Below are 20657 nucleotides of genomic sequence, written 5' to 3'. Positions count from 1 at the left end.
AGTTCTGCAAAGCTACTCATTCACAAATATACACCATGGATTTGATAGAGGTAAGTAAAATGCTTCGAATTCTTCAAATTCTAAACAGAATGATTTCATATGTATGGTTGTAACACATTCCCCTATGTTCCCTGATGTCATATTGGAATCTGTAATTACAACTTTACAATATAAGCACTCACCCTATTGGAGTCAATTCGTGTCCTAGAAGTGTAAATGGGTGGTGGAATGTTGAAGGCCTGAGGGACAAGATACTCCTCAGCGTCCATCATATCTTCTAGATCTTCTTCATCTAGAAGGTTTTGGAAGAACTTACTGTCGCTTGGGCTGGGAAGTTTCATTCGATCATCTCCCTAAATAACGATGGGAAATGTTAGAATGGCATATGTAAAGAGATGGCTGTTAAAACAATGTAGTGAAATATTTAACATCAATAATTTAACTTACATTCTTTTTTTATTAACTGGTGCTAAAATACTCACATTTCATGCATTCGCTTTCTGCTAAAGGAGAACTGCACTATTCACAGCTTTTATCATAACTATATCCATTACTAGCATCATCTACATTGTGTGCTGTCTCTATTCCAGTCAGTGCAACTGTTTTGGAGATGTTTAGTTAGATATTTTGCCCTTCTCCTCTCCCACCTCTACAAATGCCACCTGAACCAATGAACAACAATTAGGAGCTAAGCAATAGGTGTGCTATACTAAAGTCATGGCTGGTCTATACAGTTTTGTAAAAGCAGGGAAGGACATCTCTACAGTGCTCTTTGAACCGCACGCCAATACAGTGCAATAAGCATATAATGGCATCTAAGATGATAGCTATGCCTTCATCTGGGCACATAAGGGTTTGTTTTTCTTTGTGTATACATGGAACAAATTTTGAGAAAAGTCCTGGAAAAAAAATGCTAATATAAGTAAAATCTTTCAATTCAACAATAAAAAGGTAATTCAAGTCCATCACAATGCACCATGGAGCAGCATTAAGTATCCACAGGAATATATCTCAAGACAGCCTTTCCAAAGCTGCATAATTTGATTTATTCCATGGACACATTGAGCGAATGAGAAAAAGCTATGCATCAGATGAGGCTACCCACATTACCGCTTTTCTTCTATTTTATCTCTCCTTTGCTCTATCTCCAGCACAAACAAAATCAATTTCTGGACAGCGGTTGACAAGGTCTAGTGATTCCTTGCGTTGATTTTTTGGACTGTTACAGTTTGACATTGTTTTAAAAAAGAAGCAGCCAGAGAGTTTCACTTTTAGACTTTAAACAGCTGAAAGTATCAGAGTTTAGGACTTCATTACAATCCAGCCCAGGTTAGTTTACACCGACCTTTGGTTGATTTGAGCCTAGCAGAAGCAAATGTCCACACTTCCCCCCCCTCCCCAGAAAATTATTACAAATAATTACAAGGTCATGAAAAAAAACTTAAATACACTAGGAAAATTAAATGTAATTAAAACAGTGTTTGTTACTTGTTTAGCACTTCAACAAATTCACACTATTAGGCCTTCCACCTACATGAACTCAGTAGCAAGCTAATGGTTTTTTCATTTCTTATAATCTGTGAGAAGCAGTTAAAATGTTTATGATTGTATAGATATTTTTATCACATGGAGCACAGTAGGAGACACTCAGAGCAAAGAGGGACAATGGAAACAATCAAGTTACCACTGGCAGAGTTGGTCAGACTAGACACAAAATAACCAGAGTATCACAATAAGAATGGAATTCAACTCTCCTGCAGGAGTAAAACATAGATGCTCCATGAATCTGCCTATTGCAAACGTTTCTAACATCAAACGAAAGATATCTTCTCCTTGGAGTAAGACCAGGACCTCTAGGTATACGATGGCCCAGTTTGATAGTAGGGTATTAAGCTATAATGTGATATTCCCATGAAAGGCGACATTTTTCATACTTGTCTCATCCTTATGGGGTATTATGCTTCAGTGCTAGGGATATATAGTTTCTTAAGCTAAATCAACATTTTCTATCCATGCTTACCTCACTCTGCCTAGCATTAAGCCTAATCTGCCTGTGATCTCCTCAACTTTGATCACCTCCACCCTTTGCAATTCACACCCTATGTGATTGTTACTGTAACCAAGAAGAGGGAGCGTGTCTGTTAATGAACAGCCCCAAGATACTCTATAAGCAATCTATAGAGCCTGCAAGCATTTGTGAGAATTTGGCCATGACAAACCTGGATGACTAGGTATCTCTGAGGGTCTCTTGCCATCCTGGAGAACTCTGCAGCCAGCTCTTTAAACTTTGGGCGACTATCAGCGTCAATCATCCAACCTTGAAGGAAAGAGGTACAGACATAAGTTACTTTTTGTAAGACTATTTTCCTTAATTAGTCATAGTAAAGTACCACAAGTAACACCCCCAAAAAATAAGTCTTGTTTCATTTTAGCGCAAGAACAAACTTATTTAAATGCTAAGCCAGTGGGAGACATGCATCTGATTATGGAAATCATATTCTCTGGACACCTTATTTTTGGTCATTTCTGGTGTCTTACACAATGCCACTTGAAGGGTCTAACATACCGTGTTGGCCCCTGATTACTGACATGTACCCTTAAATCTTGATGCATTTAGATCTAAAAATCTGATTTACAGTAAAAATTTGATTATAGTTCACAGATTCCTTTTATGATCAATAATTCTAGGGAAAAGGCAGATCATTATTCAGGTTAATACCATACGAGCTGCGTTTTCACTTTTTCAGCCACTCTGGAGTTATTGATTCCAAACACCCTACAGTAAAAATACTTCCATAACACAACCCCCCCCCCACAAAACTACAACATATATAAAAATAAGTAATAAAAATAATAAAAATACATCTCTAATAAGTAAGCCAAAGTTTATCATTTTATTTTAACATCAGATAGCTCTGCGTTTGGCACGGGAAGGCACAAGGTTATCCCTTAAAGCAGGAAGAGGGTTCAGCGTTTCTTTAGAGGGTTACTGGCTCCCTCTGGCAGTGCAGACGCAAGCTAGTTATTTGTGCCAAGGTGAAAAACACTTCTCTCTCCAGAACAAAGCATTGCAGAAAACCATTATATATCATCTCTTGGCTTCCCCTCTCTCTCTCTCTCAAGCTGCCTGTTTACTGTTGCATATCCTTTATGTGCTTACACTGAAAAGATTAAGCACTAGGCGTTTTAAAGTATTGCAGCCCGGCTCGCGTAAATTTAACCCATTCACACATTATTCTAGTTACAAGTATGCCGTATTTCTACAGTATTACATTGATACTGTAGCACCTTATTGCTCTGTATAAACCGAGCTATAGGAAAAAAATATCAGCAGCTACCGCTGCGCATGTGGATGGTGGTTTTAGTAGAACTATGCCATCATTTTTATAATTATTAAGTGAGACTGCAATTATAATAAAATGACTAAGATAGTTAATTCTGATACACATTTTGGGGAGGGATGCCCATTAAATCAATATAGCAGTTGAAGAGTGAGATATGGGTACAATTTAGGAACAGGAACATGGACCATATGCTGAGCCATTGCCCCTGAATGGCTGAAGACAAAGTCACTTGTAATCCACAAGTATTGGGTTGCCAGTAGGGTAGTGGCATCAGTCATTTATTTTCCTGAAAACATATTCATTTCATATGTTGCTGGCCCGTTAATACAAAGTGCTACCCCTTGCAGTGCGGGGGATGTATAAACTTACAGAAGGAAATCAGTTACTCGGGCTATACATCCCTACAGGGGATAGCACTTTACACATGCTGGTCAGAAACAACATGGAACATATATCATGGGAAGAAATGGCTTATACAGTTCCCACTGTTGTTGTCGGTGGCTTCTGGTAATGAATATACATCAGTCCTCTGAAGTATTTTCACCAAATCATGAGTTTGCAGGTGAGCTGAACATGTCATCTCGCCAACTCCACTATGAATTATGAAGAGCCAAACAAGACAAGCTTCTCCCGCATGAAAGGCCTAGCGGTCCCTAAATAATGTATAGTTAAGCATGCAAGATGGCTGCCAGGAACACGTCCCACATTCATAATCCAGGGCCAGCTCATTAAGACCCGAGCCTTTCATAATAAAATGTTTGACACCCCTTATAAACTCCCAATTTAGTGAATTGGGGCAGTCTATTTAAAGGACTTTGGATTACAGTATAGGAGAGTAAGGCTTTCGGGCTAACCTTTGCACCCAGATAGAAAGCTGGTTTAAATGCATATATGGTTATTATAAATAGAACATTCTCTAATGCAGTTATAATGTAATGTGAGTCACAAATGGAGGCCACACAGTGATCTGTCTGTAGCAGTTCTTTACACAATTTTGCTGCTGGACGAGGTTCTATCAACAAGTCACATTCTATAAGCTCTCTGGCAACCAAATCATTTTTCGGGCCACGTTTTGGTCATGCGTGCCCACTCGTATATAAACAATAGTATATATGCACAGTTTGGTGGGATTTCTTTGTCAGCAGGGGGCATTACAAGACTCAGTATTCATGCCGTGAACATACAGTAGGCCCAGAGTCTCTTATTAATAAGCAGCTCACTCGCTGTCACGGGTTTGTGTGTGGTATTACGCAGTGGCCTTTCAGAATAAAACAGCGAGGGAAAAGGGAGCTCTCACAGGGAGGGGGCAGTTAATCACACTTAAATGAAGCTAGGCGCTCCAGGGAGATTTTGCTTGTAATAAGAAGAATGGGCTGGAGAGGCACACTTTAAGTGACTCTGTGATGCATAATTGCAATTTATACACATATACTGCCTCCCTAATATATGCATTTATATGTGGCTGGTAAAGCACAAGCAGTGAACATTGCAGATAGAGGTGGGTTTCAGATATATTAGTACTCTTTATTGTAACTTATTCTTGGATTTTTTTTACTTCTGAGTACAGGCCTTGGGATTTCCACAATATTGGCAAGGTTCCATCTTACCGCTGTACTAGCCCACCCACAGTGAAACCCATTAATAATTAACCAAAATGCACTAATGGAATTTAGGCAACAGGTACATCTAGTAATCACAAGTTTTTACGCTGTGTGTATTACACTTTACCTTTGTGCTCCCATAATAATTCACCTGTTGATAATAAGCCTGTTGAACACAGAAACACCCTAGTGACTTCACCGGTGGAGATTTTGGAGATTTTTGGAGATTTTGGAGATTTTGATATCTCCTATTGTGTAGGTATTTCCATTCATTTTTACCCAGTCTACTAGAAAATGAGATGTTGAAATTATTATTATTATTATTTTTAATTTTGAATCTGCTCAGCCAAACAAAGGCAGAGTGGTAAAAATCCACTGACAACAAATAGAAAATAAAATATGTTATTGTCTCATAAACTCTTGATTATGTTTGAAAGTTAACTACGTTATGCTAATATAAAGGCTCCTTTTTCCATCTTGCCTTATTAATATATATGCTTTGGAATATTCTGAAAAAAGACAAGGGACTGCCTTATCAATAATATTTAGAATTAGTATTTGTTTTTTAGTTACCCAGTTCTATTTCAATGGAAATAAAACCAGGGCCTCAGGGGACCTTTGGTGCCTAGTTAATGAATAAGGCTATAGTATATAATATGGTCTATGATAAATGTATGCCTATATCATAAAAAGGCTCTGTCATACCCTAGATACCATTATGCTTTGTTCATATTGACTTGTCCTTAACAGCTAATGGCTTTGAACCCATCACTTTTCTGTAAACTGGATTGAAGATAATATTCCTCTCTAATGCCACAAGTCCATTTAACACGTGACTAATATTGCGTCATTGCAAAGGGTTCATGGACACTATGGTTAAAATGACATAGCTCATTATGTCAAGAGCATCCAAGTGAGCATGATGGACATAGTGAGAAGCACAGAAGAACATAGAGCATGAAATTAAAGCTTCCCTTCAAGGTAATATTCTGGGACAGAAATTGGAAATCAACAGGTATGGGACTTAGGTATAGTATAGACCCACAATTATAGTGTGAAATATTTGTAGGTGAGGCTCTGAGTTATAACCCTTTAGAGACAAAGGTTCTCTGATGTAAGGAAACATCTAATACTGAGTAAAGAACAGGTCAATGGTCAAGACTGTCTCAGTTTATCCTCAGCTTGCTGAAAGACTACTCCATCATTAACAGTCTTGGGGAGGAGGATTAACCCCAATCGTCATTCTCTTGAATCCCCATTGCCGTATCCTCTTCTACTCATCCCCCCTCAGGTGTTATCCCTGCAGCCATGCCACTGTGTTTGCACCCCTGGAACTTTTAAATGCTTTCACTGTATGTCATAAGTACTTTTGCTACTTTGAATTTTGCACCATTAACTATTTAACACTGTTTTGTTACTCACAGTATACCAATGCAATCGATGTATATACTTGGTTAAGCTGTTGGTGTTTGGGGTCCACGGTGGGTCGCAGTTTACCTTGCACTAATGTAAATTCTGTTATTGAATAAACGCAATCTAACATGTTCATAGTCTGTTTTCTTTTTTTATAGATTATAACATGGCTGGCAGTCAAACATATGAACACAGGTCCATATGACTGAATATTATTTACCAATGATTCATTACTAGTCCTGTATCCACGGGTTAGCATATTGCTTAGTGATGCACAATGTTAATTGCAGATTAATGGTCCTAGAGGACTGAATTGGACAGCCATGCCATATATAATACCATGCTGTTTTGTGTTCAGAGAATAAAAGAAGCTCTCAGTTGACCCATAAAAATGTTTAATGGGCTGATAAATGACTTACACTTCACCATAACCATGTATACGTCAATGGTGCAGACGGGAGGTTGAGGAAGCCTTTCTCCTTTCTCCAGAAGGTCAGGGATTTCCCGAGTAGGAATACCATCATAAGGCTTTCCTCCGAAGGTCATCAGCTCCCATATAGTGACCCCTATAAAACAAAAACCTCTGTTAAACTCATGATGGGGACCATGAAATCAAGTTGCAAGGTCTGAGACTCCAGCTGAACAAACTCTGAAATATTAAAAGGGAAAATTATGTAAAACATAACTTTGTTTGCTTTGTACACACAAATGTCCCTCTACATATAATTCCTCTATTTCTCTGCACAGTGGCAAACTTTACTTTTGCATGCAAAGCATTTCTTTATTAATTGTCTTATTAAAAATGCACATTCAATTATCGCACCTGAAAAAGGAAGGGTTTGTTTATTTGAAGTGGAATTCTAATCGTAAAAAATGTGTCATTTAAATAAATTCAGTACTAACTGGGAACGAGTCTCTTTGTTACTTCAGCTGTTATTCCACGTTATTCAACTCATCATTCCCAAAGGGAAAATTGTTTTGGTGATACCATTGAGCGGGTAATATACCAGAAACATATAGCACCACTGGAAAAAGCAGATGCCGTGCAATTGTTTTAAACCTAGACAAATCTAGATTCCGACACTGAAATTATAATGATTTGGCGATAATTTCCATTTAATGCACCAAAAAATAATTGGCCATTGAATTTCACTGAAAGCCAACGTGAAATGAACATGCATTAATAAATCATTGCGCTCATACAGCAAGCTTATTATTAGCATATCGGGTCATTTGTACGGTTGTTTGAAAAATTCAGGATATTCCTTGTCTTAAGAGAGGCTTAGTGGGTGGACAACTTGTAATTTCATCAGACAATGGGAGGGCATAACTTCAATTTCTCAATAGGATATATTATATACCAGCCTGACATCAGAAGGTTAATGTCACCCACCAAAGGAATTGCACGTAGAAAACACTAGAAGTACTTTGACTCTTAAGAGAGACAAAAGATCTCATAATGTTCTATTGGGAGCATCACATTGTGCTGCTTCTTGTCTAGCAGCATTACACATGACATCTTTCTTCACTATAATTATTTATTTCATGAAAAGTACATATAACACAAATAATTACATAATTAAACAACGACACCATTTCCAACTGAGATAAAGTGATACCGTATATTTAAAAGAGGAAAAAAATAAGCCAATAAAAATTACTTTAACTAAACATATATTAATAAAAAGCCACTTTTTTTTTGTGATAAATGCCTAAATTCAATAATACCATTAATATTCAATCATGACTAGCGTAAAACATAAACTGAATTTGGTACTTACCGTAGCTCCAGACATCGCTCTGGTGGGTGAACTTTCTATAATGTATACATTCCAAGGCCATCCACTTGATTGGCATCTGGGCAACAAACCCAAAACAAGCAAATAGTATTAGTATAATTTTTTACCAGGGCTGCCCAATGTGTGCTGTCAAACTACAGCCAAATCATGTTCATATATCAGGAGATTATACACATTAGACAAATGGTACAGGGACACATTATGTATCTACACACAAAAAAGTTTGAGAACACCTCAACCAAGAATAGACAGTCGCTCAAAAGTCTGTCCTATGGTGTGTCCCGCTTGGGTGCATCTCAAGTTTTAGCTGACTTGTGCCATCACAGAGGAATAATATCCATCAACATGTCAGTCTGATCCTCCAACAACGGCAGTCGAGAACTGAAACCCAAGGTAAACTTCCTCTGCACAAGGAATCAACCCAGACATACATTTAGGCCTTCATGGGCCTCATCAGTGGGGTCCGGTTGGCACCCCTTTAGGCACATTATGTATGTATACTCAATCTCAATTTGTGGCAGCAATAACATGAAACAAAGAGGAACATGTTACCACTGCCCAAACCCAAACCTGGAATTATATACATTAAATAAACATGAGGCTTTAATTTTGTATTTTGGCTAACACAAGGTTACCTATAACATCAAGGTACACCATGTGAAGTAAACACTTAGCTCATATTAAATGGATAGACTTTCAAACCAAGTGGATATATGTTATAAGAAAGAGCATAGGCAACCAAATACAATTTAAAAGGGAGTTCAAACCAGGGAGATAAACATTTTGCAAAGAAGCAGCTGCTGGGTAAATAGTCTTGCAAAGTTAAAAACAGGTACTGTAATCAGATGTGGATTAGGTGAAAAATGAAATGAAAACATAACTTTTGTTACTATACTCTATACTATACTACAACTAATATATAAAAAAGAAAACAAAATCCCTGAGGCGTGTAGGCTGAAAAATAAATAGGTACCTCTGTCCTTCCTATAAAGTCTAACTATAAAGTGAAAGCTAACTAAAGAAGCAGCTATCTGTTTATTAGTGGACAGATACGCTATTGATTTAAAATTGCTATTCACTCTTACTAGGTGAAATAACAAAAAAGAGAATACAGTTAAATGCTCACATGGGAGATTGTATAAAGTCTATTGGTGTTCTCCCTTCCTTTCTGGCTAAAAGCAGTTAAAAGCAGGGCCACGTATATGCGCCCTCTCCCATTTTCATGGATGTAGCAATGACATGCAATTTAGTTATATTTATCAAAGAAGAGCAAACTACTTGGACATTTTTGGGTTGGATGTATAATGGGATATTGGTAATTTATCTGGGTTAATTTCATACTGACTTGATCATCTCTATTGAGTTGTATTATGATAGAATGTTTATTTCATTTGGTTTAGTTATTTGGGTGTCTTCAAATAAAACAAATCAATAAATCAACAAAATTAAGCCCTTTACTGAAATCTGCATCTTAATGTTTTTTGCAAACATTTATGATCTGAAGGATATGATAAACTGTATAAAAGTTGAGGTTCCATTTCCAAACCCCATTCAGTCTCTTGACATATGTTCCTACTTTGATTATGGAAGTCTTATATACATATCTGCATTTTTTCCAGTAATATATGTAACAAGACAATCTATCTAGATTGAAAGATCTTCAATTAGTACAAAATACATTTCATAAGTATGACAATACGTGCCCACCTTGCCTCCATCGGCATTATACTCCTTCTCATCTCCTTCTAGGAGTCGGGCCAGTCCAAAGTCTGTGATCTTTACATGATTGGGTGACTTGACCAATACGTTCCGCGCTGCCAGATCTCTGTGAACAAGTCGTCGTTCTTCGAGATACATCATGCCCTGTAATAAAGAACACAACCAGGTGTTTATTTGTATCTGTCTGTTAAACATGCTTAGAAAAATAACTAAATTATGCTACAGCTATAATATTAGTAGAACTGCTTCCATAGTTTCAGTTGTCAACTACATTTGGAATTGCTGATTGTTCTAGTGTTCAAAAATGGTATGAAGTCAGCAGTGAGGACGTTGGCTGTGGTAACGTGCCACTGCTTGCCATATATGTTGTCAGAAGTATAAAAAAAACACACTAGCTCAACCTACCTATCAATGCCACATGAAAGCCAAACAATAATATAGTAAGCAGTGGTAAGCGATCTGTGACTCTGGGCTGCATCATGGAAGATGTAATTCTTTAAGTGCTTGTTCCTGAATTTTGGAGGGCTATAGCTACATTTTCCATGTGTGGCTTAGCATCCCATTTCAACATTGCCAGAAATGTAATGGCTTTAATATGTGGTTTGTTTCAAGGATTATCCTCCCCTTTTAAACAGTTGCAAGACCTAAGGAAGTAAATAATTGGCCCCTTCTCGCAGAGAGTGTTCATTTAGAATAAACAGGCTCAATGCACAGAGTAAATTAATGACACAGTCTCCCGTGGCAATCCTCCAATTCTTCTCTTCTCCCTATTAATATTGTATACTTGGATGTTAAGACTGTTAGACAAGATCCATGTTCTGCGTCTGTATCCTGAGCACATTCATTCTGTTGTGAGCCGTTTGCTATTAATGAACCATCCAGGTGTCTTGACAGATAAGCCAACAATACCTCAATGTGCGTCTTGAGTCTCCCTGAAGCATCGCTCAGCTCTGAGGATACCGGACTCGCTATCACAGACCCTGAAATGTACTCCGTGTATACTTTCATCAATGGAGCTTCTATTCACAACCTGTATATCCCAGCAGGTTTTTTTTAATTCTATTTCCAATTATTGTTCTTAATTTCCATTTTCATGCTAAAAAACATATCCTACTGATAGATAAATGTCTGAAGTATTCATTTTTGAGTTGCTGCCAAATTAAACCATATGGTGTCAGGGATGTGTTTCTGACTACTTATTAAAGCAAACCAAAGTCTAATGTATCATTCTGCCACTTACAGGGTTAAATTACTTTTTTAGCCACCTTTAACACATCAGCAGCCCTGGACTGCCATTCCTGAGCATGTTGTCTGAGCATTATGGGGGGTTGCAGCCTGAGTGTCAAAAATGGTCTTTGTGGTTAATGTCCGTTCAAAACCAAGAGGATGATCACCCAAGCTCTCAAAGGGTTAAACATTCCAAGAAAACGGTTACAACAAATTAGGGAGTTCTAGAATATTTCAAGGTAACACTAGCGTAACCTGATTTCTGATTACCCCTGAGAACAGAGATACACAGAGCAAGTTTGCGTTAACACGTCCACAGTTAAAAGGGCCATGTGAATGTATACTCCTCTGTTAATTGCTATTGACTGTATGTGTGCTAAAACCTCTGGCCAGGACCAGCCAAGAGATGCAAGCTAATGGAATCAGAGTCATCACAATCAGTCACAAGGTCTTAATTTACACATGTCTTTAAGCATTCCAAATGAAAGGACCCTCAACCCAAATAAAAAAAAGGAAAAGACCTTGGTGGCTCCGAACACCAATTAGCATCTTATTATTTCAGAGAAAAGGGCAGTTTAGCCTCCTTAATAATTGTTTTATGAAAAGTAAAACAGACAGGTGAAAGAGGTGGCCATAGTGCAAACAGTGAAACTGCTAATACTTAGCCTTCTAGCTTCCAAGCTACTAGCTGCCTAAGGCTCATGAGATTTGTAGTTCAACACCGGCTGAAATCATACATTCTCCAGCAACGTATTAGAAAAACCATCAGTGCCGCACTAGGGTCCTCAGGTCCCACGAGCAGAAATGTACTTCCACAAGTATATGATATCTTTTAATTGTATTGTAATGTTTTTTTAAAGTTGGGCGTTTCCAAATTTAAATATAGAAATAACAATTGATTAATGTGATCTCTTAACCAATTTAAGGAGAGAGACCACTGATCCAATTCTGATGTCTGGAAAAAAAATAGAAACTTAAGAAATCAAAAACAACAGTTTGCTGTAGGTTCTAGTCCCCTTCTCTAATTTCCCGGTTGTCTCTAAAGCATGGGGTAAGAAGAACTTTCATTTGGAAAACATGAAGTCTCGCAGCTCCGCTAAAGGCTTTCTGAAGAACACATTCAATTGCTTTTGACTGATGTCTAACGCAATATTGCTGAACAAGGAGAGAGCAGACATCATTCCCCCAGAGTGGCCTCTGTATGGTGTGCCACGGGAGTTCAGTGATTTCGCTGACTCAATGGAGAAGATTGTCTGAACATCTACACAAAAGACTATATAAGTCAGAACCTGCCACTCACTGACTCACAGCAGCAGCAACTTTTTTAAGTTTTTAAAGCAAAGCATTCCTAAGCTCAACATTATAAATTCTCCCAACCCATTCTCTGGAGAAAAAAAAATGTTAGTGGGTTTGGAGGCCTTAATTTCCATTTTTGCCCCCTTTGTTCACATGTTTGGCAAGCAGCCAGAGTACCAGATTTGCCGCTTTAGTGCAAGTAAAGTCAGACCAGCTTGGCATTTCCATTCTTTTCTGGATGGCCACACCAGGCCATTTCTACAAACACCAAATGCAGTTGATTATGCCAGTATACAGGTCTACACACTGCTTGACAGAACTTGTCAAAGATTGTTCTATGGAAAGCAGAATACATAAATATATACAATTAAATGGCAGAATCAGGAGCTTTAGGGGGAATTTTTATTTCTAAAACGTGATTCGGTAAATGCTTTTAATCCTATTGTTTCTGGCAACCTCAGACTAGGATATTTAGACAAATTAAATGAGTTTAGTAACACAAAAATAACTATTTTTGGGGGGTTGCCTCATAATGTCACTGAACTGCAGAAGCAAAATCCCTTAAATTTAAACCAAAAACATGTAGTGCAGCTGGAGCTCAGACAGACACCTGTTCGGCTCCCTGAACCAGATGATGAGCTAAGTCAACTTGGCCATGGACACACAGGCCTTGCAAAAATGTCAATGCCCTGTAAGCATGTCCCAAAGACCCACTCCCACAGGAGGAGGGGACATTCAAGATGGTTCCTGTTTTGGCATATACTAAGCAATTAGGTAATTTACTGCATTTATGGCATGTTTTCAACCAAAATTCTTTGTACCCTGCCTTAAATAAATGAGGTCCACTGGAGGACAAACTAGCAGGCAAAGAAGAGGATCTGACAGGTGAAGATTCAGTGTGCATAGAGGCAGTGTGACCTCAAAACTAAATACAGCAGGAAAGCAAACAAACCCCACTGGTTTCAGAACGCTTTCATCCAAGAGAAAGATAATTACGACGACCAATTAGAAGTGGGTCAGGATACCTTCAGTCATGCATTAATTGTGCCTAAAAGTAGATGAAGATCAAAGCCAATATTATGTAACATTAAAAAGAGATAGCAAAATTTGCATATATTATTTAATATAGAGTTTTAAGATGCTCTAACAGATGCACTGTTACTATAATTACTTTTAACACACAAATACTATCCAAAATGTAATTAATCCATTGCAACAATACTTATTAAATATAGCTTATGGGCATTGGTGTTGAATATAAATGCCAACTCTGTATTGAGTCTATTAACTTTATAGCAGGTTAGCCAGAGGCCTGCCCTCCATAACTGGAGAAATCATTAATGATTAACCAGATAAGGATTCCATGATCATGCAATGTCAGAGGCGACACCTATGACATCATGCTCATGTGGTTCTCGACAAAGATTACATCAATAGGATGGCTAGCGTGATAAATATTAGCGTCTCTGGCACTGAAATGGTTAAAGAACTATATTCAGTCCGGACAACCCAGAATAAAATCACAGGAGCCGTTTTATTCATATTTATTAGCTTCTACGGAAGGTGCTCGCTGATAGTTTAACAGTCGCAATCGCTTAAATGTACTTAAATCACTACTACATTCCCTTAGCAAAAACATCAGGAAGCATTTCCTTAAAAGCTCATGGTAATGGTCCATTCGTGTCTATTATGTGATGTAATGCGACTATTAATGAACAAAATGAGCTTCCCTGATTTACTATCAAATTCTTATTTAATTCTCTCCAGTTTATGGGCTCTTTGTGCGACTATCTAAATCAATCTCAGATAAATCTGTGCAGAGCCCCACAGGGACAGCGGAAATCTTCCATCATAAGAAGGTAGGCTATAAAACCCTCACAGGCACTTTTGATCGTTGGAAATTATTTTTCTTTTTTTTCGAGATTTTTAATACTTTGGTAGGAAGCTCTATGTACAGACACGTAATCTAAAACAGCACTCAATATCCCAAGGAGCTTGTTAGATTCTTAATGACTTACGTCTTTAAATCATTATTACTATATACGTGTTTGTTTCACTAATAAAGAAATGCCATTTATGGTTGAAAGAGGACATTTGTCCAGAGCCAACCATTGATGGGTCACAATTTGTCCATCAATGTTGCACATTTATATTTATCAGTCGTGGCTCGCAATTAAAATTTCTGCCCGTAGCCCAGATTTCAGTGATGGGGTGCACCCCTCACTCAGAGCTGCTGGGCAGAAATTAGAAAAATAATTTATAGTTCACAGGGCAACGCAGTAAGTCTTAAGGCTCTCCTTACATGACCAGAGGTGCTGGGTCGTTTTGACGATTGATTCCATTGAAGTGTGTTGTTAGTGGGCCCTGAGGACTGTGTGCGGGAATGAAGCTTTGCTAAACAAGGCCAGAAAAGAACACATTCAAAACCTTATTAAAAAAGTACTCATTCATCAGTCCTTCCAAGCACACAATAGCCTTGAGTAATATTAACAATATATGTAAAATGGCAATTAAGGGAGCACAGTAGGATCTAGCAAGGACTGAAAAATTATAACCTTCATCCTCCTAATGCATGACCACATCTAATGAATTGAATATGCAAAAATGTAAGTGCTGGTAGCCAAAATTCTTTACCCCCTGCCTCCTGGGAAGCAAGAAGTGAGTGTGCGAGGATTCCTTTCTTCAAAACTTGTCTTTTCTTTTCAACACTCAGTAATTACATGGGAAAAATCTGCATTGTCAGCCAGGATCCTGCACTCTTTCAAAGAAGTGTATTTAAAATGGATTATTTCTGCTCCTTAGGCAGGCAATCAATACGGCTGTGGTTCTAAATAAGTTGTGAGACGTCAGTGGACTGAGGCCTCTCTTCTCGGTGTCTCTTGAAAATTAATTAAAAATCAATGAGGTGTGCTGCCTATTAATACAAAATCCTTGGGATTAGGAGACACAAGAAGGGATTGCTTTACACTACTGCATGTAAAGTGGATTACTCCGGGACAATGCTCCAGGATACACAAGAATATACATGGAAAAACAATAGGTTTTGTGGCTGAAATGGTGCCAGCTCTACATAATGAAGCCACTAACATGTTTAATGGTGATTTATCTTGTACATTAAGTAAAAGAAAAAGAAAAAGATGCTAGATACTAGACAGAATACAAGGATAACCCATTCTAATACCAAAGAAGAAGGAAAGGGTTTAAAAAAACAAAAAAACTCAGATATAATAAAATATAACTTTGAATTCATAAAGCTAAAAATAAATGAATGAAATGAAACAATAATAAAAAAAACCCTCCCTAATATGTATGAAATAAATCACTAGACACTGACACGACTTATATGCATGTGGGTAAATGTACCGAGTGTATAGTCAAGGCTAATGAAAAGGTAAGGTTTTTGAATAACTTATCTCGCACTAATGCAAGCATTCTAGCCAAAGTGATGTGCATTGATTATCACAGAACTCTAAGGTAACCTGGAAATCAAGATGGCTATGCTTATTATTAGATTTGTATCAATTATCTAACTACATAAATAGGGCAACAGCTTGAAAAACATTACATGAATGGTTAAAAATAATACTTACAAAAATTTGTATGGCTTAGTTACCTAAAAAAATGTGACCCATTTATAATAGCAAAAAGAAAACTACAAGGGGCAACCATAAATTGGCTATTAGTAGCACTTTAGTAGCTAAAAAAATTCCAGAAAATGCATGACTGTTTACCTTACAGATAACATGTTACCATATGGTTTTAAGAACGATACTGTAATAAAAAAGAATAACCAGTGTGATAATAATAAAAAATAATAATGCCATGCCACACTGGAAATATTCAGCAATGGTGTATAATTAGATAATTTCCTCTTTAAGTGAATGCATGGCCACCTGAAAAATTAGGTAACAGAGGCTTTTTAGATATCTGCTTTGAGAACATGTTCTTCCTATATTTTTAAGGTTAATAATCCAGGGTTTTTAATCCAACAAAGCCATGCCAATGACAAATAATGTGACCCTGTCAAGCCTGAGGTGACACGATAATTAATATCAACTGCCGAATGAAGGAAAATAATTAAAGAATCTTTTCATTGCCAAGGAAATGAGAAGTATGCAAAAGTCAAGTATATGAATAATGTGAAGTATTTTTTTAAAATGTTCTATGTCTGCAGACATGGGAAGTAAAGGCAGAAAAATTGGATCTTATTGACGATTTAATTTATAGCATATTACTCAAAGCTCTATGATACAGATGACCTATCCGGCTGCCTACGGAATGAGATGGGTTCTTTCACAAGAGCATGCAGCAGGGGGGCAAAGAAATAACTCACCTATAGCATTGCAGACATACATGGGGAATTTCCACATTTTTCTACAGTGTGCCCCTTCCTAGGAGCATCTCTAGTTTTAAATGACTTGTATAATCACTGAGGAAAAATGTCCATCAACATATCAATCTGATCTTGCCCCAAAAGCAGTCCAGAAATGAAAAGCAAGGCAAATATCCTCTGCATCAGGGAACCAACAACTCCACACAAACGTTTCAGCCTTCATGTGCCTCATCAGGAGGATCCAGTTGGTATCGTTTTAGGTAAATCATGTAAACCAACAGTTTAAAATGTATGTTTTGGCCTTTATGGGCCTCATCAGTGGGGTGCAATCGGAATCCCTCCATGGGCTAGTGAGTAAGAAGGCCCGCGTCTGGACTCCCTGTCACACTTGGGGTGAACCCCAAGCAATATCCAAATCAATACAGAAGATAAACCAATATAGAATTTAAGAGCCATACAGAAAATACTGGAAACGTCCTTGATACTTTTAGGACCCACAAATGGATGAAATGGATAGAAATTCATTTAAAATGGACTCAACAGGCAGAAGAAGTGAGATTTGGGGACATGTCATTATCACACCATCTTCAGTGTATTATGAAGCATCCTTTGCTGGGCTTCTGATAATGTACCATCATACTTTCATATTTATACCTTGATAATGTTTTAAAATAATTGCAGGCTTCACATTCCATGTGTATCTCTAGCTAAAGGGCTGGTGTGGTAACAATATCTTTAGCACTGCAAAAAAACAGGACACATAATGAGCCCGTATCATGAAGATTGATTTGGTCCAACGAGACAGACATTTGCACACAAACCTCAGTGTTAAGCGACAAAAAATATTATTGCTATTCTTGCGGGAAAAGGAATCAATAGAACCAGTAACTAATTTTAAAACAGCCCTACAGTATACCCTCCCTATATGTGTCCTTGTTTAAAAGAGCCATCAGGTTGTATTCTACAGAATTAAAGACAAAATCTTCCCAATTCCAAAAGTTCCCCTTTAAAACATATATAATTAATAGAGGCGTTTAGCGTTAACAATCCACACACTCCGCCGAGTGACCTGCTTGTCTGGATGTTTGCAAACATATAATAATAATGGCCATAACTTCTATGTCCTCTTAAATCCCAAGGGCCCCATTTAACCAGGGCTATAATTGTTTTTTCCAACCTGTGTGTTTTATAATTAAGCAGTAATCCTGCAGAAATAAACAGAAACCATCTCCCTCATTAGCAGGACACAGCATATCCCTGTGAGCTTAACAGTCCTAATAAAGGAAGAGGATCTCTAATGAGGGTCTGTGACACACTTTATTCAGAGCCTGGAAATCCTACACGACCCTGTTAACCATTGTACCGCTATGGAACCTTTGCAATAATACTTTAAAAAAGAGGTTTTTCTTAATACATTGGCCAAAACAATTACCAAAACTTTTTTATCATAATAAAAAAGCCTTTTCAAATGATAATTTATAACTTTTGTTGCTTTAGTTATTGTCATTCATTCTTAAATTAAATAAAATAATGATAAGAGAGCTAGTTAGCCAATCCATATGTGTTATTTTTGGCTGCAATAATAGCCATACCTAGGAATTTCGAACTGATCCCCCCCAGACCTGGATCTCATTTTAATATGTAATTCCCTAGTGATGCTCCACAGAAACCTGGGAGACTCTACAGATGGTCTGCATGATACTCTCAGATATTTCTTGGTTAAAGAATGCATTACGATTGCAGAAACATTTTTCCTTCGTTTTTGTTCTTCATTCTTAACGTATCTACAATGTCAATGGAACTATATTATAACCAATACAGCTTAGAAATACATACGTTGTTAACATTCCTTTCAGGTGGAGGGTTTAATTGTAAACATGAAACTCCAAATGTCTGTATGGACAATTCCCTCTGTCCTTCTTTCTTTCTTTCCCTGATGGCCTTCTTTTATAGAAGCTCAAAGGGGTTGGTAGGTTTGAGTGAGGGGAAAGGTGAGTTTGCCTAGTACTCCCAAATGTCCCTTTTACAAGACAGTAGCTGGTCATCCCGGAGTCCAAATTCGGCTCAACTGCAGGTTTTTGTTAATAATATCCTCTCAGAGTTAGAGTTTGTGCATCAAAGGGGATCTTCCAAAAGAAGACTGGCTGTCAATTAACAGACACTTGCAAAGTGATATCGGTAGAGTGATATAGAACTGTATTAGACCGCAAAACTGATTCACTAGGCCTTTAGGGGTCTATTGCTAACCCCACAGTGGGCTCTATACTCTTTGTATTTAAACATTTGTATTTGTTGTGATCACCCATTCTGAAATAACAATTACTCATTCTTATGTAGCATTGACAGCACATAAAGCGAGGCACTTTAGCGAGAAAAGATGAGTTTGATCATTAATCTGCTGTCGTAGGTGTCAAAAGACCTGGCTGTGGACCCAGTGGCAGTTTCTCTTGATCATGGACACATAACTTTTGCTGTTACAAAATGATACCATAAGCTCTTTACAACAAAGTGTTTTTTCAGCTGATAACACTAGTCTACCATATAAATCCTTCATAGGAAATCCAAAGTGTATAAATAGTGAACAAATTTTGTGACCAGACCAGGCTTATCTTTAAATTATAACGCCTACAATCGCCAGATTAGGTCTGGTTGACGATCATCAGAGTTATTGTTCAGTCCAAAATAGTAATGAAAACTATGTCTTTTTAATTTTCACACCTTTGGATTAATTTTATATTAATTATATGTATTCATTACTCTTTTGAGAATTTTTGTTGCATCAGACAGGGATCCACTCCTTTCATAAAGGCAACTGGCATCCGAAACGCTGGCACAAACGCAAGGAGACTGTATGTTCATCTCCCAGCCAACTTGAGGATAACCTCATTTACTCTCCCTTCCAAGAAGATGGACAGCATCTTTAAATGGCATTCTTGAACTTGACAAGGATCTTTGCCTTTTGAAAGAGGGTCACAGTAGGTGATGTACTGTATGTTTAAATTATCTTATGTTGATATCATATACTCCTCCAACCCTTTCTTCCCACGCTTTCTTCCCTACACATACTGGGTGTGTGTCTCCTGGAGTGTAGGACTGAGTAACATAGTTAATTTACTACAAAACAAGAGTCTAAATACTTAGTGTTAAGCACAGCGGAATTAGATTTACTGTGTATATACACCAGTTGTTGGATAAGTAGCTTTCAAAAATCAATATTTAATTAGCTTCCATACTGTTTTATTACAGTCGCCGCTGAGAATTGCTGAGTATTTTCACTGACTCGTTCCCAAGATGCAGCTTTTGGTTTCTCGGGAAACACACCGGGATTTCACCAAGAGGGCAGGACTCCCAGATATCACAGAAGACAGAGATGTCACACTGTTTGCATTTGATCTGAACTTGTAAACAGTTCCCGGCTTGTAGCTTTTAGTGCAACACATTGAAAATAGAAAATCACAGACAACCACAGATTCCAAGGTTTGTCAACCTGGCCAGCACAAGCTTCTCTAAACAGCCCTCTGTCTGCATCATGTCTGCCAATTGTTTAAGATTGCATTACCTGTTTCTTGTTCTCCTATTAAATGATCTGAGGAAAAGTGGGTTCAAATGTACTTTTTTGAGTTCAGCATAGAACAGTGTGATTAAAAAAATATTGCTGGCATACAGTGTAATTTATGGCTTTCTCATTATAGTGTTGGAACACTGAGCCCTGAAATTGATAACAAAAGACAGGGGTCTGCCGAAAGCTTTTTGAAGACATTGGCAGGTTGTAGGCAATGCTAGTAATGGTAAGCCCATTTATTCACATACATGGGAAATTCTTGGAACTTGGTTGGCATTAATCAGAGCTAGATGTTACTGCCCCACACACCAGTGGACCAAAGGCTGCAGTTCCCAGATGTGTATTTTCTAATGCCATTGATGC

General features: G+C 37.7%; 1 protein-coding gene across 2 annotated transcripts in view; it reads right to left on the bottom strand.

Moving 5' to 3' along the window:
* Positions 1-20657, bottom strand: part of ERBB4 (erb-b2 receptor tyrosine kinase 4) — a 350674-nt gene that overhangs the window by 10273 nt on the left and 319744 nt on the right. For both annotated transcript variants that reach the window (XM_053471691.1, XM_053471692.1), the window contains exons 21-25: positions 9865-10020; positions 8140-8215; positions 6778-6924; positions 2220-2317; positions 183-353 (exon numbers count right to left, since the gene is read on the bottom strand). In XM_053471691.1, the coding sequence (XP_053327666.1) occupies positions 183-353; positions 2220-2317; positions 6778-6924; positions 8140-8215; positions 9865-10020 (648 nt within the window). The remainder of the gene's footprint in view (positions 1-182; positions 354-2219; positions 2318-6777; positions 6925-8139; positions 8216-9864; positions 10021-20657) is intronic.

The sequence above is a fragment of the Spea bombifrons genome, chromosome 7 (genome assembly GCF_027358695.1).
Source record: "Spea bombifrons isolate aSpeBom1 chromosome 7, aSpeBom1.2.pri, whole genome shotgun sequence".
NCBI classification, from domain to species: domain Eukaryota; kingdom Metazoa; phylum Chordata; class Amphibia; order Anura; family Pelobatidae; genus Spea; species Spea bombifrons.
Note: the sequence above shows the minus strand (reverse complement) of the source record. Positions and strands in the feature narration are given on the sequence as shown.